Consider the following 27,387-nt stretch of genomic DNA (forward strand, 5'->3'; position numbering starts at 1 on the left):
ACCTCGAGAGCAAGGGACGCTCCCTACAGACCTGAAGATGTTAAGGTAGTGCAACTGTGGAAAATATAAGCAACTCTGCTCTTCAGATAATATTAAATCTAAAGTTGTGCTATGAAAATACTGAAGCTGAGATTATGCAAATAATCATTTATGTTTAATACAACAAACTCTTTCAACTATTAGCTATTTTTTCTTTCTTCCTCTTCATGTACATATTTTTACATTATACTGTGATTGACTTTCTAGTTCTAAATGTTACTAATTTCCTAGCTGTCTGACATTTAACCTATTATCCCTCCCCATATGGACTCTTCTCCAAATATAATTCATTATTGGAAAATGATTCATTTGTTTGAAGTTTTCATTATTTTGACTATGTATTATTTACAGCTGAATTATATGCCTCATCATTACATATAATTTTATTCATAAAATTTGACTGTCCTAAAGCCAAAAACTGAGGTGACACTGTTGATAGTTCCTTTTAGTTTCATTAATTTATTCATAGCCTCTGCAATTGCCATCTTCTCAATTCAAATAGTTTGGAGAACCGATCAATTTCACACTTTCCTGTAGCCATTATTCCTGGGACCCTACTTTGCTCCACTCTGCACAGAGCTACCCACCCAGCCATTACATCCTTAAGTTGGATCCCCCATGTCCTTTCAGAAGTTTGGAGTCACTGCTCCTTGTTTTCTGGATTCTACTTTGGCTTTTGAAAAGATCCATCTTATGATTCTCAAACACTTGCATGTAACCTGTTTTCTTTTCTTTATAAAAAATATTCAGGATTATTTCTTAGTCCTCAGTTTTTAAATGTTATAATATATTGCATATGCAAATTAATCCATTTTGCTAAATGCTATACTGAGTCCACTCAATATGGAAACTCTTTTAACATTTGCTCTTAAGATCTTCCGAATTATCTGAATTGTTCTAAATTACTCAAATAGTTATTTCTTTCCCAAGTCCTATTTACCAGATGTTTAACTACCTGGGCTAACTGAATAATAGTTATCAAACATTTTGATCCCACTCTTTATATTCTAAACAATGAGAATTCTAAAGAGCTTTATGGGGGTTACATCTATGTCTTTACCACAGCGGACATTAAAATGGAAAAAGAAGATGAAGCTCCCTATGGAGGGGTTGCTGTAGGAGTTCCAGGCCATCAGAATTCAAAGTCAATTGACTCCTTCACCATTTCTCCGCCCACATTCCTGCCAGCTGTCCGCAACACAAGTTCTGATTCCTTGAGGCCAGAAAGTCAGCACTATAAGCTTCAGGATGAAAGAGAGCACAGAGCCTGCTGGGTGGGCAGGTTCCTGAAACTCGGGAGGTGTTTGCCACAGCTGTCTCTTCTTCTACTGTGATGCTGGTCACACCGGAGGACATGATCGCTCCTGGAACACTGAATCTTCCCCAGGGTCTTCAGAAAACCTGCTCCTCCACCACTACCATCAAAGCCACTCCATCAAGCAAAATCAAATGAAGGTCACAGTAGCCAAGAAGAGAATCAAAGCAGCTCGCAGCCTGTCCATACCCTGTGTCCTTGCTTATTAACCCACAGGAGAAGAAGGTGGATACGCTGGTGAAGTTCCTGGGTGTCAAGTCTGTAAACAAAGAGCCTATCACAAAGGCAGAAATCCTGAAAAGAACACAAGGGCTACCTTCCCCGTGATCTTCAGAGGGCAACAGCACCTCTGAGGAGAAAAATCTGGGAGACGCTGAGAAAGATCGGAGTGTATGTGGACAAGATGGATTTCATCTATGGGGTTCCCAAGGAGCTCCTCATTAGAACTGTGAAGATGGTACCCGAGTACCGGCAGGGGCCCACCAGTGATCTGCCATGCTACGAATTCCTGTGAAGTCCGAGAACACATGCTGAAACTACCGAGATGGAAGTCCTGGAGTTTTTTTTCCAAGGTCAGCGGGAACAGCCCCACTGCCTTCTGATCCTTGCATAGGGAAGCTCTGAGAGACGAGAGAGAGCCCAGCCTGTACCCGCCATTGGGAATAGTGCTGCTGCCTTGGCCAGTACACATCCAGAGCCAAGCCCTGCAGCTCCTCCTGCCCCGTCATCTCCGGCAGATACTTCACTCTGCCTATGGGGAAGGCAGTCAAAATTCTAAGTAGCAAAGAGACACTACACTTTCTCTTCTTTTTGGTATTTTTCAAATGTTTCTTTTACAGGATTATTAGTTTCAAAATTTAGATCCATTATGTTGGACATACATTTATTGCTGCTATTTATCAGGTTTAACAGCAAGAATTTTGCTCTTCTGAAAAACAAAATGAGGAATCTTGCATCTTCCTTAGAAATGCAAAAGAACCCAGTAATAAGATAGATGAAATCAATAAATTCAGGAAAAAATGTAACAGATGATTTATCCTAGGTTTCCCTTTTATACTGTCATTTTGTGAAAATAAAGATAGATAAATAAATGGGAAAACATATTTCTTTAAAATAAACACATGTTAATGGGCAACATTTTTAGAAAGTACATTTTTAAGACATCGGAGGAACAACATTTTGCATTTGTGTCTAATTTAATCAAGACATTTACAGACATAACTGCCTTCTGAATTCAAATTTGATGGATATGTTTCTTTAAAGACTATTAAAAAAAAATTGTGTACAGATAAGGAAGCAGGGCCCCATGAAATCAAATCCCTTCTAGGATCTTAGAGACCCTCATGGGTGCTCATTCTTTACGTCAGGACAATTAGACTAATCTTCAAATATATTCTTCTTCTTTATATCCCTTTTCTATTTTATCTATTTAAAATGTATCTTCAACTATGCCCTCAGAATTTTTCCATACACTGGCAACTTCATGTTTATAAGCCCATATTATTTCATGGAAGCCTTGACTTCTCTAAGGATGTTAATTATAAGTTTGGGAAAAGATTCTTTTCTATTCCTTCTCTGCGTTTTCTTCACTTTTTCAAAGACCCATATTTTCTTTTTTGGTCTCTGTCTCTTACATTACTATATTTTCTATCTCTTTTAATTGGTACATTTTTGCAGGACATAACGATAACATTCTCAGGGAAAGCTGGAAAATGTACACAAGACACTTTAATTGTTCTTCCTCCCCATTCCATCACTTGGTCCCCAGTTTCCCTTTTGCAAAGGATCTATCTCCATATTTCCTATTATCTACCTTTATAATCTTCTTTCCATTTAGGATTTCTCATATAAGAGAAACCATATGATATCCTAGCTTATGTGTTTGCTTTATTTCACTTAACATTATGATCTCAAGGTGCACCCATTTTTTTCTACAAATGACTCAAATATATCCTTTATGGCAGTGCAGTACTACTGCATGTGAATACCATATTTTCCTTATCCATAAATCTGTTGATGGATATACAGATCATGTTCAAGATTCAGCTATTAGGAGTTGTGCTGGTGTACACATGAGTATGCGTTTATCTTTAATATGATATCTTTAGCTGTTCTCAGGAAGATACCTAACTTGGGAATAGCTGGGTTGGATGGAATCTCTATTTTTCATTTTTTGAGGAATCTGCATAGTGATTTCTGTACTAGCTCTACATGTTTACACTCCCACTAATAATGCAGAAGGGATCCACACCACCACCACATCCTCACCAACATTTGTTATGATTTGGTTTCTTGATGGTGGCCATTCTTTCTGGAGTAACAATAAAACTTCACTGTTGTTTTAATTTGCATTATCTAATGGCCTGAGACGTTGAACATTTTTTTCATGTATTTATTAGCCATCTGTATTTCTGAGAATCGTCTACTCATTTCAGCTGCTCACATCTTGAATGGATCTTTATTTGGTGGCTCTAAGTTTTTTGAGTTTTATATAGTGTGCTCTAGATATTATTATTCTATTTGTTGAATAGCTGGCAAATATTTTTCCCTTTCTGTAGGTTATCTCTTCCCTCTATTTTCTTTGCTGTGCAGAATTCTTTTTAATTTGGTATGATTTCATTGGTTGATTCTTGCTGGCATTTCTTATGCAGTTAGGGTTCTATTCAGAAAGCCCTTGCCTACACCTATGACTTCGTGAGCTGTACCTATTTTATCTTCCAGCAGATTTGTTTTAACATTGAGATCTTTGACCTATTTTAATTTTAGCCTTCTCCATGGTTAGAGTCGTGGAGATTCAAACTTCTGCATGTGGATAACCAGTTTCCTCAGCATTATTAAAGAGGCTACCTTTCCTTTAGCATATGTGTTTGTGTCCTTTGTTAAAGATCAGAGAGCTGAATGGGCCTGGATTTATATTGGCATTCTATATCCTGTTCCACTGACACACGTCTGTTTCTGTGTCAGTACATGCTGTTTTTATCACTGTAGCTTTGTAATATAACATGAAATCTGGGATTATAATACCTTCTGCCTTGCTCTTGTTGCCCAGGTTAGTTCTGCTATTCTCAGTTTAGTTCTGCTATTCTCAGTCTCTTTTGGCTCCATATAAATTTCAGAATTATTTTTTTCTAGTTCTGTGAGGAATGCTATTGGTATGTTGATTGGGAATACATTAAATCTATGTGTCAGTTGTGGAAGTATGGCCTCTTTGACAAATATTGGTTCCATCTATTCAGAAACAGGATACCTTTCATTCCATTTTCTGATGTTTTCTTTGATCTCTTTTTTTTCACAGTACTAATGTTTTCATTGGAGAGATCATTCAATTCCTCGATTAGGCTAATTCCTATGTAACTTTTCTTGATGCTATTGTGAATGGTAATGTTTTCCTAATGTCTTTCCCTGTGAGTTCATTTCTGTTGGTGAACAGAAACACTACTGATTTTTGTGTGTTGATTTTGTATCCTGCTATAATGCTGAAAATGATTATTAATTTCAGGGGTCTTTCAGTGTCATTTTTTGCAGACCTCTATTAGAGGATCATGTTACCTGCAAATGATAATTAGACTTCTTCTTTTCCTATACATATCACTTTTCTTTCTTTCTCGTCTGACTGCCATGGCTGTTTTGAGTATATCATGTTGAATAGGAGAACTAATAATGAACATCCTTGTCTTATTGCCAAATTTAGAGGAAAAGCTTTTTTTTTTCCATTTAATATGATTTTGGCAGGTTTGTAATAAACAGTTTTATCGGATTGAGATAAGGTCCTTCCATACATATTTTATTTAGGGTTTTTTTATCATGAATGAATGTTAGATTTTGTCAAAGGCTTTTCCTGCACCTTTTGTGATGAACATGTAATTTTTGTCCTTGCTTTTGTTTACTCATTACATTTATTGATTGGTGTATGTTGAACCATCCTTGAACCTCTGGGATAAAAGATACTTGTTCGTGATATGTGATATTTTTGATGATGTGTTGCACTCTGTTGGCTAACATCTTGTTGAGAATTCTTGTGTCTACGTTATTAATACCTTCTCACTGGCTTGAATCACCAGTGGTACATGTATGACTGTCCCATCACTGTGTGGCCTGTACCACAGGTGGTACAAACAGATCTAATCACTTTTATCAATCTTTTAATAAGAAAATTAAAGCAGTGTTCAGCACCCTCAGATTTATAATTGATATCTCTTTCTGCTGAATTGTTCCCTTAACCAATATATTCCCTTTTTTGCTTCTTCTGATCAGTTTTGACTTGAAGGCCACTTTGAAAATAGGATAACTACTTCTGCTAGTCTTTAGTTTCCCATTGCATGGAATTTTGTCTTCCATCCTGTGATTTTTAGTCTATGAATTTCTTTTTTGATTAAATGTATTTCTTTAAATGTACATCACTGGATTTGTTTCTTGATCCATTCTGTCAAGCTATGTCTTTTGATTGGGGAAATGAGACCATTTACATTAAGAATCATTACTAAAATCAGCTACATAATCTTTTTTTTTTTTTTTTTTTTTTTTTAAGACAGGGTCTCCCTAGGCAGTTCAGGCCTAGCAAACTCACTATGTAGCCTAGGCTGGCCTTGAACTCACGGCAATCCTCCTTGATCAGTCTCCTGAGTGCTAAGATTATAGGCATGCACCAAGATGCCTGGCATAATCCTTTTGTTAAGGGTTTATAGGTAGGTATTTTTAAAATAATAAAGAAAAACAATGAATAAAAATTTTTGGATACTTACTACCTCTAATACAGATGTAAAAAGACATGATCAGCAGGGAGCACAAGGTATCTTATTTTTTTGATGTGTATCAAAATGTTTTACTTAAAGGTTTTTAACATTAAAAAAAAGAAGGTACACAACTACAGATTATATTATGAGGACCAAGGAAGTACATTCTACATGATCAAAATCAAGGTAAGTTTATAAAGTTAAAGTACTGGCACTGAGCAAGCATAGTACTTGCTATTTAATCCAGGCTGCAAATGCATAAAATGATCTGACCACAAAGGCTTATGCAAAAGAAATTATTTCCTAGAACACTGAGACACTAACAATTCCATTGTTCAATGTCTTATGCTTCTGGTGGGTATTTTTTTTCAGCTTTAATTGAGTTTATTGGTACATTTTAGGGATACAGTACAGTTACATTCATTGTTGGGATCTTGTACCTCTACATGACAAGTCTTGGTTCTCATTTTTTCCCCTTGTCCCTGCCCTCCATTTACCCCCTCCTCCCTCTGGTGGGTATTTTTAGAGATTTACACATAATATTAAAAAAAGCTGGCATAACACTTAAAGACTGCAAAAAATAGAATACAATTAAAAACATATTTGTAATGTAATTCTGCATAAAATATACACAGTAAATCTTGTTAAAAATGTTTAAACACAAAAGGCCACCACAAATAATGGTTAAAACCTCATCATAGGAAAATGCTTATCATTTTTAAATTATTGAAAGAAAATTGCAAGGTGGTAAGATTTTGTTGGGGTGAAAATGGGTAGTTATCTAATGAAATCATTTATTTAAAATCTGTTCAAAAATGTTCATAAAGTTGTAACTGGCTGCTTAGGTCATCTTAAAATATTTTACCATGAATACAGTTTCTACTATTTCTCAAATTTAGGTCCAAAGGCCCCCCCAAAATTCTAATGTGGTCCCAGTACATTATAAATAACTCCCTATGTGATTATGCGACATTCTGAAATGCTCTATGGGAAAGAGCAACACTTAAAAGAAAGATCATGAATATAAACTATTTTTAACATGTCAGAACTCTCTATAAATGTATGACATAGATATTTCTTTTTGTTTTAAGCAAATTACAGGCATTAACAAAAACATATTATCCTCTCAAATAAACGTGAATATCTATAAGCATTTTCTTTCAAGGTTTCCATTACTTTCAAATTTAGTTATCTAAAGAAAAGACAAGATATGACCACAATCTTTGTAAATGTTAAATGTCTAATGAAGTAGAGTATTAGAAAGAAAAAAAATTCATTAAATGCCTACAAATTTTAAATCATTCCAAATTTAAAACTAGACAGCTTCCCTAAAATTAAATTATACTAAAATTGTACTATTATAATAGACAATCTCAGTTACTTTTCAAGTTTTTTGCATAAAAATGGTGCTAAAATAAATAAGAGGAATGCTACATCTGATAACAATTTAAATAAACTGCTAACAACTAATATTAATTTTAAAAAGTCTTTAGAATTCTGCTCTTGAAATGAATTCTACTATCCTTTTAATATGTGACCCTATTAAACAAAAAACTTAATTAAGGAGATAAAACTATCATATACGTGTTTTCTGTAGATTTATTCAAAATTATTATTTTTTGGATTCCCCTGAAGAATACATAAACTGGGGCCTAAAAGTATAGGTAAAATGGTGTGGAGTGAAGCAAGCACAGTTAAGACATTCTACAAAAAGCACAAATTACCTTCCTGCAGAGTAAATAACATGGAGAAATATTATCTATTATGTCTCCACTTAATATGTGGAACAATGTGTTACAAGCCTGGTTAACAAGTAAGTCCCTCCTCGTTATTTAAGTCGAATCACAAAAAACAACTCTACCAAAAAGTCTTCAATATCCTCTATTATAGACTATATGAATCATGTATTACATCTAAATATAATTTTTAAAAGAAATTAAAATGAGCTTCCATAAAATTATGAAAAGGTTACATCTATCCAGGCTGGTAACAAGTTTCTCCATGCATTCAATGGCAACATAAGCAGAATGCATAGTTGAAAAATGAAGATCAGACCCATTCTTCATACATTGAAAGAGGATTAATATACTCAAAATCTGCAAATTCATATCCATCAATTTTCCTCACAATGTCATTACCATCTGGGGTGACCTGGACAGGTTCATTAGTAAAATGAAGATCAAAGCTGTCCAAATGAAATTCCCCACAAATATTTGGTTTAAAGGGAGGCACCACCTGCTTTTGTCCCTTCATGTGCCAGTTAACATTTCAAAAGAATGGATAAACAAACATTACTGAGACAAAGAAGTAAAAGCAGCAAATAAACATATGAAAAAATGTTCAGCATCACTGGTCATTGACAGATACAGATGAAAACAACACTGAGATTCCACTTCAACCCAGAAACAATGGCTGCTATCAAGACATCAGACAATAACAAATGCTGACAGGGTTATGGGGAGAAAGGAACCCTTCTCCATTGTTGGTGGGAGTGCAGGCTGGTGCAGCCACTATGGAAATCAATATGGAGATAACTCAAAGAACTAGGATTAGAAATCTCATTTAATGCAGCTATTTCCCTGCTCTGTATCTTCCCAAAAGAATTAAAAGAATCATATCACAGCAATATATGGTCACCCATGTTTATAGCACCACAGTTCATAACAGCTAAAATTTGGAAACAGCCCAACTGCCCATCAACTGGAGATTAGATAAAGAAGATGTGGTTTTTCTATAAAATGGAGTACTACTCAACCATAAAGAATGAGAAACTAGAGATTATTTACAGCTAAATGGATGCACATTGAGGCCATAGTCTTAAGAGAATTTAATACGTTACACGTGTAAATACTGAATAGTTTCTCTGGTGTGACAAACTATAGTGTAAATAAGGATCAAAATGAGCTGGGTGTGGTGGCACATGCCTGTAATCCTAGCACTTGGGAGGCTGAGGCAGGAGGATCCCTATGAGTTGAAGACCAACCTGGGCGACACAGTGAGTTCCAGGTCAGTCTCTACATAGTTAGACCCTGTTTAAAAAAACAAAAAAAACAAAAAAACAAAATGTATAATTGATATTGTGTAATAGGGAAAAAAAGTCTAAATGAGTAGAAGAATTGGGCGGGGGAGAGGAAAGGAAAAGGAAAAGAAAAAAATATGTGAAAGGAAAAACATGGAAACATTGTCTTTGTAAACAGGGGAGGGAGTGAAGGGGGTGAAGGGGGGCTGGGAAATGGGGAAAAATAAGCAAAATAAGTCTTGTAAAGGTATAAGATTCCCAATAATAAATGTAACTGTATTGTATACCTAAAAATGTACCAACAAACTTAATAAAGATTATAAAACAGAATGGATGCTTCTGAACATCAGCAAATCCACTTTGAGGATAACAACCCAGTTGTTCCTCTGGGTCCCTGTTCAGAAAACTCTTCAGGACACTTGCAGCTTTTATGGACAGACAATGAGGTACATGAATTTTTCTTTGCAAAATAACTTCCAAGAGATTATTGTTAGACTTTTGGTCAGGGTTGTCAGAGCTCTGAACAAGATGGAATGGAGACTCCCCAACCATCATCTCGTACAGCAGCACTCCAAGAGTCCAACCAGTCCACTCCGAAGCCATACTCTTCCCCTCTTATAATTTCTGGAGCCAGGTAATTAAGAGTGCCACAGAAAGTGCTGATCGTGTCTCCCGGCTCTAAGCCTTCCTTACAAATACAATAATCAGACAGTTTAATGTGCCCTTCTGAGTCCAGTAATAAATTGTCCAGTTTCAAATTTCTGTGCAGTATTCCTCACTGATGGAGATAGTTAAATGCTAGACTGATTTCTGCTGAGTAAAACCTGGCATGTTCTTCAGGAAGTGTTCTTTGTTGCTGCATGTGAAACATCAGATCTCCCCCATTTACATAGTCTAGAACAAAGAACAGTCTGCTTTCTGTCTGGAAGCAGGAATGCAGTCCAACTAGAAACGGACAATCAGATGCCTGCTGTAAAACGTGCTTCTCTGTCCATATCCGATCAGTGTGGACGAGCTCTTTTTTCACTGCTTTCATCGCATATATACGATCTGATTTTTTCAGTTGAACCAACAGTACTTTCCCATAACTTTCTCTATCACACGGAGCAAATCAAAATCTTGAAGACCTAAACCAAATGAAGCTTTGCTACTTTCCCTGGTGTTCCCTGCCTCATTCTCTTCATCAAGTTGTTCTAAAGCCTCATGAGTTGAAAGATTATGTGGGATCACTGTCTGTGCAGGGTCTGAAGCTATGCAAAGGAGAAGACACAGTATATGGGACTCCTTCCTCCTCCACCCAATCTATAGTGAAAAGCTGTTTATTGTCCAAACACCACACATCTCGATCTTTATCACACAGGCCCTCAAAGGAGCTGGGAGTCTCAAAAGACATTGTCATGATGTCTCTTCCCAAGCTCAGGACCGATCGGGTAGAGGTGTGGGCGGTGGAGGTGCCCGGGAAGAAGGGACCGTAGAGGGGTTGGCTGCCCAGGAAAACGGGCAGGAAGGGCTTGGTGAACGAGTGCGGCCTGACCGCCTGCACGGACCACACTGGCCGGAATTCCGCAAGGCGCTCTGTGGTGTGGTTTCCAATGGCGGCGGCCAGGCCTGGGTGGATGTACACCAGGCTTCCCAGTGTCTCTCGGGGGCAGGTGGCTGTGACTTCGCTCTCCCCCCTTGGACTTTGACTCTCTGGGTTTTCTGGGCCCGGCTCTGGGGAGACCTGCCCAGAGCTACTGGGTGTTTCTGGGCGTGGTGATACTTGCCCTGCGCTCTTCCCAGCTTCTGTGCCGGTGGTATTTGGGCTTAGGGAGACTTCCCTGGGGCGCCTTGACTTTGGTAGGTCACTGGTGGTCACTCCCGGGGAGACCTTCCCTGGGGTGTCTGTGACAGTCGTGTGGCTGCGGCAGTGCGGCCTGCGGCGTCTAGATGGAGTCAGCGGTCTTCTCAGTCTTTCACCGATACTTTCTCTGCCTGGGGTCCTGAGGCTGCGGCCTCGCGAAGTGGAGAAGCAGCTCAGCATGTTCGCTCTTAACCATCTCCAGCCAAGTGAGGTCGGGAGACGCTGCTACTGGATTGTGATGCCCGTTAGCAAGGGTTCCAAGTTCTGTTCGGACGCGTTGTTGAGGAAGTGAGGTCATGTCTTGGGGTTCTACAACCTGATTCTCTCCTCTGTTAAGAAGAACCTATGGCTAAATCAGTGGCCACTTATTTTTATCTAAGTATCTATGTATCTTTTTATCCAATATCACTTACTTAACTACTGTATTAGTTTTGCAGTACTAAGTCTTAAACCCTGCATCTTCACATTGAACTATATCCTCTGACATTTTTTTTTTTTCAGATACCACAAAGTGTGTTACTAGGTCACTACATTGATCAGGTTGGACTCCACCTCATGATCTTCTGCTTGCCTCCGCTGCCCAGATTGCTGATACTGTACTCAGACACCATCTTGCCTGATTAAGTGCATAATTTAGAAAGAGCAAAAAAAAAACAAAAACAAAAACAAAACCTAGGAAAGCTTTCTATAATATTAGGCATTGGTAACATTTTCACGTTTAAAGCAACATGTACACTGACACTGCATGTGGCAGGCACAGTGCTAAGGGGTCTTTTCCATACATAGGAGCCATTTGCTCTGAAGGTGTGGTGCTGGGTATTTATAATTACAGAGCTGTGAATTTTTAAAATACTTCTCTTTCTGGATTGATTATATCATTTTCAGTTAAATAAGGAGTACTAAAGCATTCCAGAAATTTCCACAAATAATTTTCCCTAAAAGGTAGACATGTTGGCTTCAAATTGTAACCTCTGGGGTGGTGGTGGGTCCATAATAGGTTGCAGCTTTGAGGTGCACATAAATTATTATTCCTTTTTAGCTAGCGAATTTAATGCCAGAGCACAATATCAGTAATGTAACACGGAGTGAGGCTGGACAGCATGTGGTAACCACATGACAGATAGTCTAGAAACCATCACCACAATGATGATGATGAACACAGTACAGTACTTTGACTCTCTCCTTCATCCACTTGCAATCACTTCCTTTCCTCCCATCCCAAGCAGCCCACGTACTTTGTGTTCCAAGTAGAGTTTGCAATTTCTAGATGCAGGAAAGCTGTGACTCTTCAGCATGCAGCTTTTTTGTTTTTTGCAGAGATTATTCCATCAGCATAACCCTGCTGGCTTTCCTGTGTGCTGTTGCTTGTCAGTGGTTGAGCCATCATCACATGCCATTGTGTGGATGAACCACGAATTGTTCATGTGTCCATCAGCTAATGGAAATTTGTGTTGCTTCCAGTTTTGACTCCCCTGTAGTGGGCTTTCACTGGGACCTGGCGATACTCACCTCTGCCTGTGACCCTGTGGATGTGCTGCGCTATCCCTCTGCAGGGCATCTCCCTACCCACCCCTTTATGGGGAAGCCACAGTGTGGGGGAAGGGATGTTGAGGAGGACCTTGGTGCCTGCCTGAGAGCTGCTGGCCACCTATTTGCCTCCCTGCTTTCTTGCCTCACCTACTAAGGCCAGGCAGCAGGAACTATGCGAGTCCTCCCACCAGCTGTGGTTGAAGCCACAGGCTTTCCCCCCACCACAAGTTATTTTAAAGGTTAAACATCATGATCCAATTCTTAAACTAGCTAGGAAGTTCATGATATTTATATGGTATTTTGCTTTACAATTCATATATAATATATATATTCACATACTATATATATTTGTTCATATTTACATGGTATTTTGCTTTACGATTCACATATAATATATATAATTTGTATTATATATTATATGTTATACATATAATTTATATTATATATTAAATATATTCACATACAATATATATACTTGTACCTACCACATATCATTTTTAATATTATATATTATATGTTATACATATAATTTATATTATATATTAAATATATTCACATACAATATATATACTTGTACCTACCACATATGTCATTTTTAAAAGCCAAAGAGATAAAATAAGTTTATAATGAACCTTCAAACTTGTACCACGAAAAACTGCATTGCTTTAATCTTTGCGCTTTTATGAAATTTCATCCTAAGGAATCACTGAAAAATGGCTCAGACAACTAATAATTTACCACAGTTAAAATTAACCAAGTGAAAGCAGTGATTATTCCTTCTTTTTTAATCTTTCTTTTTCATTTGGTGATAAGGTAGCAGTAGGGAGTAGAAAGGATGTAGCAGTGATGGTGAAGGTCCCACCACCTAGACTCCATGCAAACAAGGAGAAAACCAAACAGCATATTTAAATTAATCTTAAATCTATTATATATTAGGGTAAATTATAATTTTAAATAATTATACAGCATTTTAAAATCACACGCTACACATGGCAACTCAGAAAAATGAGTATGAAAATGTATTATAAGGTTTCTCTCTTCTTTAAATTACTGCAAACATAAAAATCTGTTTTTTTTTTCACTAGTGACCATTCACCTCCTCGATAAACAAAGCTGTTTTAGAATGTTCTATTTTCCTTAATGACAAGGAAAAAAACATGTTCTCCTTTTACTCTATTTCTCTATTTGTTCCTCTAATATTTAAATATCTCCAAGGAGGGAGAAATCACTGTATGGTTAGTGTTTAAAAGAGAGAGAAATTTCATAGATTTCTGAAAACATTTGCCAAGACTTACCACTGATGGTTACCCGACTAAATCCTATGATAATGTTTAGCTTTAAAAGCCAATCATATTAAATCCAATATGAACATAAACTAACTTACAGGTCCCTGTAAATGTTTTCCACCTAGAAAGAGAACACAATCTAATCAATTTAGTTTTTCCCTGCTCTTGGGGTCACAACCTAAGCCTCCACTGATCAGGAACTTCCTCACTCTGCCTCACTCTGTCCAGAAGCTTCTTCAGTTCCAGTCCTTTTCCCCGTTTTTTTAACCATTACTTAGTTTTTATTCCTAACCATAAACTTAAATCTGCAATACAGCTAGTTTGGAGGGGAGCAGGGGAAATATGGAACCCGAAGAACTGCAGTGAGAGCAGAGATGATGGGATGTTGGGAGCAGATGGGGCAGAGGGTGCTCTCCTGAGCTAGAGGAATGGTCTGGTGGTCGCCATACATGCAAGTCAAAAGCATTAGAGCCGTCCAGTCAGTGACGGTGATCTTCTTGCTGATCTTGCCATTCCCGGATCCGAAGCGCTCCATGGCTGCCACGATGTTCATGCCTTCTTTCTCCTTCCCAGACCCCACGTGCTTGCCATCCAACCACTCAGTCTTGGCAGTGCAGATGAAAAAGTGGGAGCCATTTGTGTACGGTCCAGCATTGGCCAGGACCTGTGCGCTTCAGGATGAAGTTCTCATCATCAAATTTCTCCCTGTAGATGGACTTGCCGCCTGTGCCATTGTAGCGTGTGAAGTCACCACCCCGACACATAAATCCTGGAATAATTCTGGGAAAGCAGAAAACCTTATAACCAAATCCTTTCTCTCCAGTGCTCAGAGCATGAAACTTTTCTGCTGTCTTTGGAACTTTGTCTGCAAACAGCTCGATGGAGACGATGTCAAAGAACACAGAGGGGTTGACCATGGTTGGCAGCAAACTACAGGGGGACAGCGGCGTCTGCAGACGTTTTTCTCATTTTTAACTTTCTTCTTAACAGCTATGTCTAGCTATAAATCCTTCCTTAATATCGAGCCCAGAAACCTTAGTGTTTCATACCAATGGCTTTGGTAACTTGGCGGTTGCCTTATACCCCCATCACATTTGTTCTTAAAATTTCCATCACAAATTAACCAAACATTTAACTTTACATCTTTTGCTTTTACTGTTTATCTTTACCAGCTGCTGCTCACACCCGATACTCCTTCAGGTATTAACTCCTAAATGCTACTAATGGTGAGATATTCAATAAATTAATCTCTTTAAGCTTTGTTATTTATAAATGAAAAAAATAACACAATACATAGAGTGCCTTGTAGGGATTGAGATTTGTAAAAGACTTAATTAGTATAGTTTCTGGTACATAAAAAATTATCATAATTATCACATATGATTATTAGTAGTTTCTTTCTCTAAGCAAATGGAAACCTATGTAGATTTCCTCCTTGGTTTCCATACTTTTCCATCTTCCCTGTAAACTTCTTTATGGGATTTTGTTCTTTGACCCATCCTTTAAGTAACACCATTTCTCCATTATTCTATCTGATGACTTATTATGATTTAGTGTTCCTATAAAAGTATGCGTCTTTTAAAATTATAAATAAACACCAGGAGAAACAAGTTAGTGATTGCCACAGATGGCAATATAGCTTTTTGTTTGTTTGTTTTGTTTTTTTGTTTGGTACCAAGGACTGAACTAGGGTCCTGGTGCTTGCAAGGCAGTCCACCGAACTGCTGGGTTAAATCCCCAGCCCCAACAATATATTGATGTGTCTTGCATTACTCCTTCTGTGTTCTCTGTAATAGGGTTTATATTTCCTCATAGAGAATTTCCTCCCCAGTAATCCTGTCTTCACAGAAAAAAACAATGACTGCATTATGTGTAATTTTCTACTCTTTAAAAAAGAATTTCTTAAAAAAAAAAACCTGTGTGCTGTACAGCTTTGGTTTTCTCAAACCCTTGTTCTTATATCAAATCTTTTAGATGCGAAAAAAAATGGCAACTTCTATTTTAAGGTTTCAAATCCCAGCAACAGGTACCTTTCAAGGATAAAACCTATTCCGTTTTCTTCTAAGTAGAAAGCAGTTAGAATCTGTCAGTCAAAGTACAAAACTTGCACAAGGGAAAAGCCTTGTAGAACATAAAGCTGCTCATTGACCTAAATCAAATGAAAAGGTGGATCTCTTACGCAGGGCCTTTTCCTAATGTGCTCTCTTCCCTGCCCTGGCTACAAGGAAACACAGGCTGAAAGAGACTCTGCACAGTAAGCTCCTGACCCACTGAGAAGGGACTCCATGAATGGCAGACCCACCCCGTCATGACTGCAGTGTAACCCTGCACATCTACATCCACCAGGGTAAGAGCCACAGGTCACCAATGCCCTCCCTGCTGCTGCTGTGAGGTACACTTCTGTGGGTCCCCTTCTGTCTGCTCACTCCACCAATTCACAGCTCGTTTTGCAGTGGTGACTTCCTCTGTGTTTAAGGGGAAGAATGGGTGGATTCGTGGTCCTGCCTCTCAAATTCCAATGCTAGTGCTCCTTGCAATGTTTCCCCCTCTCACTCCATCACTTCACTTCCCAAACAAATCCCCTTTTCTCCTTCTCTCTCTTTCTGTTGTCTCTCACATCACTCTAAGGCCAGACACCGAGCCAAAATGCCCAAAATCACTTCTGAAGTACAAATGACTTTTATTACAGCTTTTGTGGACACAGTTCCATGATAAACATCTTTTCTCTAGGAGCTTAATTGAAAAAGAGAAGAAGGGTGAAATGGCACTTAAGTAAAGCAAAACCTTTTTGGCATTTCTTGCTTTTAGTATTAGTAGTAAAACTTTCTTTTGAAACACAACCCTACCCTACTCCAAACATGTTTGTGCATAAATGTGCACATATGTACACAAAATGCATTTTAAAAACTTTAAAATATCATTATTTTGTTTGAGTCCATAGGTGTGCATTATAGAGTTTATTTAAAATTACAATGGACAACAGGAAAGAAAATATGATCTGACCTTGTCAAGAGAAAAGCCTAAATATAAGTTGGTCCAAAGCAAATGGAGAAAAACACAAAAAGATAAGTCTTAAAAGGAACAAGTGCCAGGGCATGGGCCTGGGCCAAGAGGCTTTCTGATGGGTTTCTCCTGGGGCGAAGGCCCAGCTGCACTGCTGCTACTGCCTGGCCTCTCACAGCACAGAACAACGGGCAGGGAGTGGACATGAATGCCTAATGCAAAGTCATTCGAAGGAGGCTGCAGGCAGCTTTGCACTGGAATTGCTGACCCAGAGCACCGGGAATGAAAACAAGCAACGCTTGCAGGTAGGGCTTGTGTATGATGGGACAAGTTCCCTCAGGCAATTCTAAAAGCTCTTCTGTATCAATTAAAAGCATAGAAATTCATATCCAATGGTCCACACGTGAACTACTAAAATCATTCAGTTACTGGCAATGAGCATTGGTCCTCTGGACTTCCTGTGACTGTAGGATCTTCCTGAAAATTTGCAGTCACAAATAGGAACTGAGCTAGATAAAGGATAAAGTCTCTGTGCTTCCATTTTCAAACAGTCCTAACTGAGGTCTGGCTTCCAGAAGCTGACTCTGATAAAAACATCGCATGGTCCATGTGCTGTTTCATGATGACTTTTCGGAGAGATCAGTACACTCGTGAAGAAGCATGGCAGGGAGAGGAAAGAACCAACCAATGGAGTGATATCCAGACCAGCCCGTGGAGAACGCCTTCAGGTTGATCCCACAGGAGTGTGTGGAATGTCAGATGCCTTAGTTCGGCCTGATCTGAGGAAAGCCAGTTAGACCTGATATTCCCAAACTGCTGATCACTGTTAAGGATTTCCCCGAAGTGTCTTAACTTTCCAAGACTGCTGGCTCCCTACTCAGGTTGGCAAAGTGGCTCCAATAACACTACTGCTCCATTCTCCACAGTGTTTGCAAACACCTGCATCAGTGTGTGTAATGGGTGTTTGTCTTCACAGCTGGAATAGGAAGTTAGGCACTGTGTAGTTGGTTCAAATGTGTTTGTTTTGTTTTCAACCTCTATACTTATGATAGGTGGAAAAGGATAGATGCTCAATAAATATTAAATGATTCAAAAGTGGCTGTAGTGGGTCGCCTTTACATCTGTGGTCCTTCTTCTTCTTCTTCTTTTTTTTTGTTTTGTTTTGTTTCGTTTTGTTTTTTGTTTTTTGAGCCAGGGTCTCACTATGTAGTTGAGACTGACCTGGAACTCACTATGTAGCCCAGGCTGGTCTCGAACTCACAGTGATCCTCCTGCCTCAGCCTCCCGAGTGCTGGGATTACAGGCATGCGCCACCACGCCAGGCTATGAGTGAAAGTTTTAGAGTGGTCTTTCCTAAATATCAATATACATAACACTTCAGACTCCAATCCTTCATTCTTAGATGGTTTTCTATAATTATAAATTGAGTCTCTCATAAAATATTAATTTTTATGTATCAATGAAGTTTCACCATGTAAAAGAATTTTTATTTTTTAGGTCTTAGGAAGTAGCAATTTTATGCCTTTTTCTGGAACATAATGAACGTTTAGCTTCAAAACATCAAAAGAATGCTCTTTAACACCTCCTAACTGAAAGAAAAATATGATATATATTTGAAAACATGAAAGAAAGTTGTCAAAAATATATAAATTTTAGTTTTAGAAGCCACACAAAAAAATAAATAACTAAAGAGGTACACTTGAGTTGGAAGCATTTACTGCCAAACAGTTTAGTCATTTTATAACAAAATAAAAAGCAAAGTGAAGATAGGATTACAAAGTCACAAAGCAAAGCACTCGGTCCACAGGGCTGGGGAGACTGGCAACAGTGAGAACTCACTATTCTTCAGCAATTCCTCATCATAACGCACCTTTTTTATGTCAAATATCCCTTCCCATTTCTGAGGTGATGCTATGAGGAAACAGAGGGTGAGTGCACAACACAATGAGGCGATTCTACAAGTAGTTTTAATTCCCTTCATGCTCCTGAGCTAGGTAACTGCCAAACCAAAATCCCCCTTTGAACATCTCTTTGTTTACAGATAAGAGATTTGGCCAAGGTTCATGATGAAGACAGAACAAAGGGACAGCCTCATGACATGCTCTGTCTGCTCCCCTCACATTTTTATACCTGAAAACAACCAGTTTAGCCTAAGAATACATCATTCTGCTAGTGTATTCTGTGAAGCTGTAAGTTTTTCTTTTATAACAGACCAGTATCCCTAGTATTTTTCTAAGTGTCCCTTTGTCCCAGAAATCTTATTACTAGATTGTGTTATCGCCAATACTTCGACTATTTGTATTTGAAAAAATGCTGACAATTTATTTTTTAAAAGAATTTTATTTAAGTAGGATTTGCTATAAAAATGAAACCATGCTTCAGTTTAGGTCTTAATCAACTGAAGTAGACCCTCAAAATACGACCAGTCTGACACACGAACAACTTGGGTTAATTAGGTTAATGTAAGATTCATCTGTCTCTTGTTATCTGTAGCATGTGCCCAGGGAAACATCCAGATCTCAGCTATACTGACTTATAACCAGCCTTCAGAAACTGATCAAGTTTGTAAATCAAGGGTCCACTGTAGTTGTAATTTATAACCTACTTAATTAGAAGCTTTGTTTCTTCCCAGATGGGTATATTTGAGAGATTACTTTCAGTAACGCTATCATGCGACTCCGTGAAGTAGTACTATCATGCTACTACTTGACAAGAAGTCCTACAATTTACACTGAATTGATATTTACTAACTGGAGCAAAGTTGCTGCAACTGTATTCAACTTACAAGACCTAGAAATTGCTATTAAAAAAAAGAGCCAAAGGACAAATGAGACATTTTATTTTCCTTGAACAAAATTTGTAAACAGAATGCACAGACTAACAAATACTATACAAGTAAGAGGTTCCAGAAGAGAATGAAGACAGAACAATGAGGGTGACTACTGACTAGAATAAAGAAGGAAGACTTTGTTGGGGAAGGTTTTAAAGCCCAGACTTGAGGGTTGCATAGGACCATAGAGGGTGACAGGAGTCATGGTAAGAGGCACATCAGATAAGGCAACTATGTGTGAAAATGGGTGAAATGGAAAAGTCAGAGTTATCAAAGCCTTTTCTGCAAAAGAGGTTTTTGTGAGTTATCTAGTGGACTGAATAGGAAAGGGTGAAAAGCCCAAAAAGGTTGTTTGAAGATTAATTCATCATAGACCTTGAATTATTTTTGAATGGAAAGAAAATGACCTCAAAAATAGTCTTTAAAAGCTGATCCAATAATCATGTGCAGAAATGGTTGGAAAGAAAAGGAGAGAGAAGATGCAAAGATCTAGTAGACATAACAAGACCCAGGTAGCATTTAATGAAGGATAAAAAACAGAAGGTGAGCTCGAAGGATAATTGGGATTGGAATTAGAAGAAATTAATGGATAATGTAAGAAAATATACTACTTTATAGACTTTTTTGACAAAAAATTTCTAGTAATTTCCTAGAAGCTTAATCATTTATGATAGAAGATAACAAGAGTCTTAGAGAAAGCAGAAAGCAGTCTTTCAAAATACTGATTTTATTCATCCTTTCAAACTTAATACCTATGAGAATATTTAATATATATCAATAGGTAAAGCCATACACGTACAACTCATTTTCTGATTATGTTTTTAAAAGTTCTAGATCCAAATAGTGTTCCAAAAAGATAAGGATAGACAATAATAGAGAACCTAGTTTTTAGCCCAAGAGATTGAAATAATGATTTTCCAAAATGCAGAAGCATTTCGAAGCTTAGTCATTAGGAAGGAAATTTAGGAGAAAGAGCTGGCAAGCACTACATAATGTATTCCCAATCGGAACATTTGTATGTGAATGAACAATATTACTCTACTAAATGTCATAATTGGATTTAATGACAGTGAAGCAATATCATTACTCAATCTGATCAAAGTACAATTTGTGCCCAACAAACAGGAGAGGTCTGAAGTCTCAATCATTCCTGTTGATTTGGATCCAGAAAAAAAAAAGAACCTCAAGATATCAAGCATAAATTCATATCTGAAGGAGTTATTTTTGTGTTACACACACAATAGATACTATGACTTATGTAAAGTAAATAAATAGGGACTTGAAAAAAGAATGATAATTTGTAATATGAAATATCAAGTGTTGCCTTACTTTCTTAACATCGTAGGCAAATATACATCTATTCAATTTCAAAACTAAATCTTATTTACTCAATTTCAATTTCTTTCATGGTTGCAGAGAAGTTTACCATGGTCACCAGTGATGAGAAAAATGTTAAATAGGGATCATCCACTACATGTCTGATCTAAACAGAAAAAACGTGTCCTTAAGTCTACCTACTATTTATTAAAGCTGCTTCCAATATTATTTTATAAAAATGGTAGAAGAGAACCCCACTAAAGTAGTAGTCTTAAAAGAACTTCATCCTTTTAAAAATGTGAATCACATAAACTTCTCTACCTGGGCTCAACAAAATGTAAATGCTGTTTCCTGCGGCAGACTAGCTTTATTAGTTAGAGAGAAACAGCCACTCTTTCACTCACAGCAACAGGAGGCAAGAAATTTATCATTTGCTTGGAAAATTGTTATGAGAGAGTAGATGGATCCACAAAGATCCACTAGAGGACAAATCAGTGCTTAGAAAATATCAAATGCTAAATGCAGTACTACTGAATGCAGTCATATGTGGTAACAAGAACTGAAAATATTAAGCATGAAGACTTTTTGTTCATGAAACAGCTTTAAAACCAATTTTTTTCTAAGTTGCCTTAGCATTTTCTCCAAGGTTTACAAAGGAGATAATTTCTCAAGGTAAACATGAATAACTATTATTTTTTAAGAATGTGTCCTAGGCTAAGCCCTTTGATATCTGTAATGCTGATTCACAAATGACAAAGTTTAGTGTCATTCTTCTTGCTTTATAGATGAGGAAAATGATGGTCAGAGATGTTACTTATTTAAAATCACAAAGTCTGTAGGATAAACAAAGCTGGCCAGGAAATACTTTAATTGAAAGAAAGTAGAATAATCTGAGGATTTAAAAATTTCTTTTAAAAAAATCCCCGTTTAATAAATATACTTTTAGAATTTTTAAAAATTCCATATAGGGCCTTCTAACATGATTTTGAGATTTTTTTCCAAGAGGCTATAATCAACTGAATCAACTAACACCAATTAGTTGATATAATTGTTGGTTAACTCTATAGCTATAAAAAGCATTAACACAAGGGTAAGCTAGGTTAAGGTATATGAGAATTCCCTAAAATATCTTTGTAACATTTCTGTAAAATTGACAATTATTTCACACTAAAACATTTAAAATTCATAATACGTACATAAACTAATAATTTAATAACTTTGCCTACATTAATCAAAGCAGTGTCCAAAGTATTTAAATCCATTAACTTATTTAATTCTCATGATGAACTTGTCAATATATCCCATAATCACTATAGTACAAAAAATGAGGTTTGTTTTTAAGACACTTGCCTAAAATCACATATTGGTCATGAAATGCTAGATTTGAGCCTTTAGCTGAGCAGAGTGGCATTCTGAGAGTCTGAAGCAGGAGGATTTCAAATTGGACAGCCTGAGCAATTATCAACTTGGCAAAATGTGAAAAAGGATTAGGGATGTAGCTCAGTGAGAAGGCTCTGGGTTAGTCCCCAGTACTGTACTGCTAAATACATAATATATACTTACATACATAAATACATAAATTAAAGTGAAAGAAAAAATAAGGAATTTATGCCCAGAACTAGTATGCTGAACATAAAATCATGTACAGATAACCTTAAACCTGGAAGATCACCAGTGGTTTGACAATTCTACAAGACTGACCCTAAGTGCAGCAGAGGATTTCTAGATGGAGAACCAACCACGACAGTCAATACAGGCTTCACCAAAAATCTTCAGAACAGTGTGCTTCAAGGAGGAGGAAACTGATACTAAAAAGATATATAGAGTGAAAGAAGAAAACCTCATATGTATGTACATCTTTTAAAAATTATGGGATAAGAAAAAGCACTAAAATTATCTTCTATTATGAAAGTATATCAATTAGGAAGATTATTTATTACAGCTAATGCTAGTGCATTATAATAAGGGTTATATATTATTCAAAAGCAAAAATTTTCATTATTAGATTTTTATTTATTTTATAATTGTTTATTCCTAAGAAAACCACTAAAAGAAAGGAAATGAGTGTGCATCTCCTAACGCAGCAAAAAAAATGCAGTGAGTAAAAACTAATAAAGTTAAAGATTATACATATATATGTTAGAAATGAATTTTAAAGTAGTAATTACTATCAATATTAAATGAACTAAGTTTTAAATAAAATTTGTCATTTAAAAAATTTCAATTCTGACATGTATACTTAAAAACAATAATAAGGGGCACAATAAGATTGAAAGTATAAAGTTTGGGATGAAATTAGTCAACGTCTAATCAAAATGAACTACAAGGACCGGGGATTTGGCTCAAAAGTTCCACTGCCTGCCTCGCAAGTGCAGGAGCCCGAGTTTGATCCCTAGTACCAAAAAAAAAAAAAAGATCTACAAGGTTTTATTCATAATCTTCAATAAGTACAATTAGCAATAAAAAGAATCATTCTACCAGACAGCTAATACAAAGTGTGAACTACATGTCCCTATTAACATCACTTTTAAATAATTAAAAGACATTATCGCACAGTAAAAAAAAATTAAAAATTATCATTGCTCTGGAAGGTTCTGACAAACCTGTCTCATTAATAGATCAATTCTAGAAAAAAATCAGTAATGAACACAATCTGTAGACATGCTTTATTGAGCATTCTTAGCAAAAAAACACATCATACATTTCACACTGAACTGCATGCTGGATCATAAGGCAAGTTTCAACTACCTTCAAAAAATCATTTCCATAATGAAAATATAATTAGGATAAACAGCAACAAAGATGTACAGTGGTTGTGGGGGCACACCCTGTAATTCCTGTTACTGGACAGGCTAAGACAAGAGGCTCAGAATAACCTGGACAGCTTAAATAAAAGAGGGTGGGAATTTTAGCTTCACATTTTGTGGGTTAAATCCACAGTGTCAGAAAAGTTAAAATTGTTAAACTATACTTAAAAATTTTTAAACTCATGTATCCTGATTGTCAAAGAAGACATCGTAACAGACATACAAGGCTAAATAAAAATGACAGTGCCATGTCTCAAAGTACACAAGATGAAGCGAAGTTATTTGTCTGAGGAAAATTTTTTGCTCTACATGCTAGGGAGGCAACTGATAAATAATAAGCTAATAATCCAGAAAAGGTGGATAAACTGAAAGAATATACAAAAATAAGAACAGAAATTGATGAATTAGAAAAATAACCCGTACAAAGCACAAATAAAATCCATTTGGTCCTCTTAAAAGACTAAAAATACAGCAAAACTCTCTTGAAAACATAATCAAGAAAGCAAAAGATAAATACATAATGTTTAGAAAAGAAAACATGACTAGAGGTACAGACAGAAAGATTAAAGAAGTAATTATGTATAATTTAAATATAAATTAATAAAACATATAAGAACCAGAATACTAAAGATACAAAAGAAACTGATTAAAACTTTTTCCACAAAGAAAATGCCAGGCCTAATTGTAAGCTAATCATTCATGCAAAAGATAATCCCAATCACAAGACAGCCATACTAAAACTAGATTCAATAAAGGAGGGCCTATGGGACAATTCTGGCTTGTTACTTATTTTTTACATAAAATTTAATTACAACATAACCATATCCCTCCCTTTTTTTCTTACACATATTTATGCTATGACTACTGTTTTGCTAGAATTGCAGAAGAGATTATTCAGTCTACATAGCAGAAAGCTCTACTCTTCCACCCTTGGAGAAAATGTAAAGTGTCTAAAGTAGTGGAGAAGTAAAAGTACAGGAAGATGCACTCACCCACCCTCACACATATTCATGCACACAGGGAATCTTGCCAGAAAAAAAAGAGAAAAATAATCACAGTATTATCCCAAAGAAGCTACAACTATTAGCAATGATACGCATTTGTAAAGTTTTCTGGATACAAAAGCCAATTATATTTATGCTATGACCAAGCAGAAAATATAGTATTTTAAAAGCTGTCATTTATATTAATAAAAAAATGTCAAGCAAGTTATAATTTCCACATACAAGAATACAAAGGTTTTTGAAATACATTAAAAAGTGAAGTGAAAATAACACCATATTCATGAATTACTAAGCTCAATATTATAAATTCATTTTGTATTGTATAAGCAAAACTAACCGAATCAAAATCCCTACACAATTTTTCATGAAACTCTGTAAACTGATGCTGAAGATGATTAGGAAAAGAAAAAGAGAATCCAGACTATTCTTAAAGAAGTACGCAGTAGGAGCCTTACCCTATCAGAGGTCAAGACCTAGTGTAAAGGACCAGTAATTAAACAAAGTAATGTTGATACAAAATAAACTTACAGACAGTAAGATTTAACCTAGCAGCCTAAAAGACACACTGAAATGAAATTTGACTTAGGACAGAAATGGTAACAGTGACATAGGGTAGAGTGACTATAAAATAGTGTTGAAACACTTGGTTTTCATATTAGGAGAAAAATTCTTGCCTCACATCAGATACAGAAATCAATCACAACTAAATCATATAAAAGGCAAAATCTGAAACTAGGAAATAAAAAGATTTAAAAGAAGTAAATTAAAATGTCTTAAAATAATAAACTGTTTTCATAAAAAGACATCAAAAAAGATAGTAAGACAACATGCTTCGATGTGGAAGAAGATATGTGCAAACATATAATTAATAAGAAATTGGTTTCAAGGATATACAAAGAACTTCTGAAAATTAAAAGATAAATATCACAGGTTGTTTCAAAAAAGATGAAACACAAATTTCACTGAACATTTAGAATGCACAATCACATAGGAAAATTAAGTAAATGCCAACTAAAATCAAGATAAGATATCTTCCAGACCAACTAAGAAAAAATAAAGAAGTTCACTACTCATGTACATGGTATATTGCCTCAGTTCTCACACCACAGACGAGAGAAAGAATAACACAATTCAGGAGACTAAGAGGCTGTGGTGGGAAGAGTGAAACACAAAATATGGTCATATTCACTGCTTATTTCTGGAACACAAAAATTAGAAATCTTTTAATGCTTATCAAAAGAAAATGGTTTATATGAATTATGCAGACACTTAGAAATCACATTGCAAATAATATTTAATGAAAGGAGACATACTGTTGCTTATAGAACTGTCAACTTACAATATGACTCTAATTTGGGGGATGGAATAAATTAATATGTATGTACATCTTAGAAAGCTAGAAAGGTTATAAGGGATTTATTTTTCTCCTTTAGATTTTTTCAATTTTTCACACTGTCAACATCAAACTAGTTACAATTCTTTAATCAACAGAAAGTAAATGTTATACTCAACTTTTTAAGGATCATGAAGCATGATTTGATTTGGGGCAGGTAATTTTTATATGTATGTGCAGACAACAATTTAAACTTTAAAAATGTGCTGATTACATTTCAAGATCTTTTTATTAATAGGTCAAAATCTTCTGTAAAAATGCCAAAGTTGATCAGATTTATGAACCAATAACTTAAGATATAATATTGTGAAAAATTTGACATACACAAACTTTACTTGCAATTAGTGATTTTAACTGTCCATTCAGTTGAAGACATTGAAAACAGTATGCTATATTCTGAAATAGAAAGAAAATATTCAAAGGGGAAGGGAGGGGATCAGGGGGAAAGGAAAGAAAGAAATTGAAAGTAAGAAGGAAAAAACAGAAACAAAGCTTATTTATACAGGAAGGGTGGAGGGGCTGAAGGGAGGGCAGGGGAATAGTAAAAAATAAGAATCAAGATATATATCATGTACAGGACAATTCTCAATGATGAATGTGATAATAAGATCTAGCTAAAATGTACCAACAGACTCAATTAAAAAAAAACAATATCCTAGGCCAGTACATAAATGACATAGTACTTTGTTAAAATTGTTCAGTTTCTTGGATAAAAGGGAGATATAACATGAAGCATGTTGATTTCTTGCTTCATAGACACAGAACATAGCCAGAAATGGAGTTAACATATGAAGTATCTTCACAATGTTGCACATTTTAAAAAGCCTATGTAAGGATTAAACAGTAAGTTTGGCATCATTTGTTCTAGAATTGTTCCGGAAGTGTCTTTTACTCTTGTCATGTATAAAAACCAATTACTTTATTTTAAAAACTTAATTATTTCTATAACCAGACATTGCCATATTTTAAGAGACTGACTTATGTAACACATGTACTTTGCACTGCTTTATTAAATTGGCATTGCAGAAATTGAAATGAGATTAAACATGATCCAGCAAAATTACTTTAACTTCACAGTTACTACAACTAAACTACCAAGGAAAATTTTTTCTGCAATGCACCGAAAGAGGCAGAACAGTACTTCCTCAGTAAAGGGCAAATGATTTCCAACCCTGACCACCTCAATGGCTGCCTGCTATCTCAGGATGGGCAGTCTATCTGAGTGGGGAATCACCGAATGCATAGAAATTTGCTCAGTTGGTGAATTG

The 27,387-nt window shown here is 36.3% G+C and overlaps 2 protein-coding genes and 1 pseudogene across 2 annotated transcripts in view; all 3 read right to left on the reverse strand.

Moving 5' to 3' along the window:
* Rarb (retinoic acid receptor beta) overlaps window positions 1–27,387 on the reverse strand; it is a 712,875-nt gene that overhangs the window by 677,620 nt on the left and 7,868 nt on the right. The gene's annotated exons all lie outside the window — the stretch shown is intronic.
* Window positions 8,137–11,129, reverse strand: LOC104873485 (protein kinase C iota type-like). The gene is given in 5 exon segments (XM_033756930.1): window positions 8,137–8,381; window positions 9,433–9,688; window positions 9,690–10,204; window positions 10,207–10,408; window positions 10,446–11,129. Coding segments are annotated over 5 exon segments (1,902 nt in total).
* On the reverse strand, window positions 14,027–14,682 carry LOC104873474 (annotated as a pseudogene).

The sequence above is a fragment of the Fukomys damarensis genome, unplaced genomic scaffold (genome assembly GCF_012274545.1).
Source record: "Fukomys damarensis isolate Sample0158 unplaced genomic scaffold, DMR_v1.0_HiC HiC_scaffold_28, whole genome shotgun sequence".
NCBI lineage: Eukaryota > Metazoa > Chordata > Mammalia > Rodentia > Bathyergidae > Fukomys > Fukomys damarensis.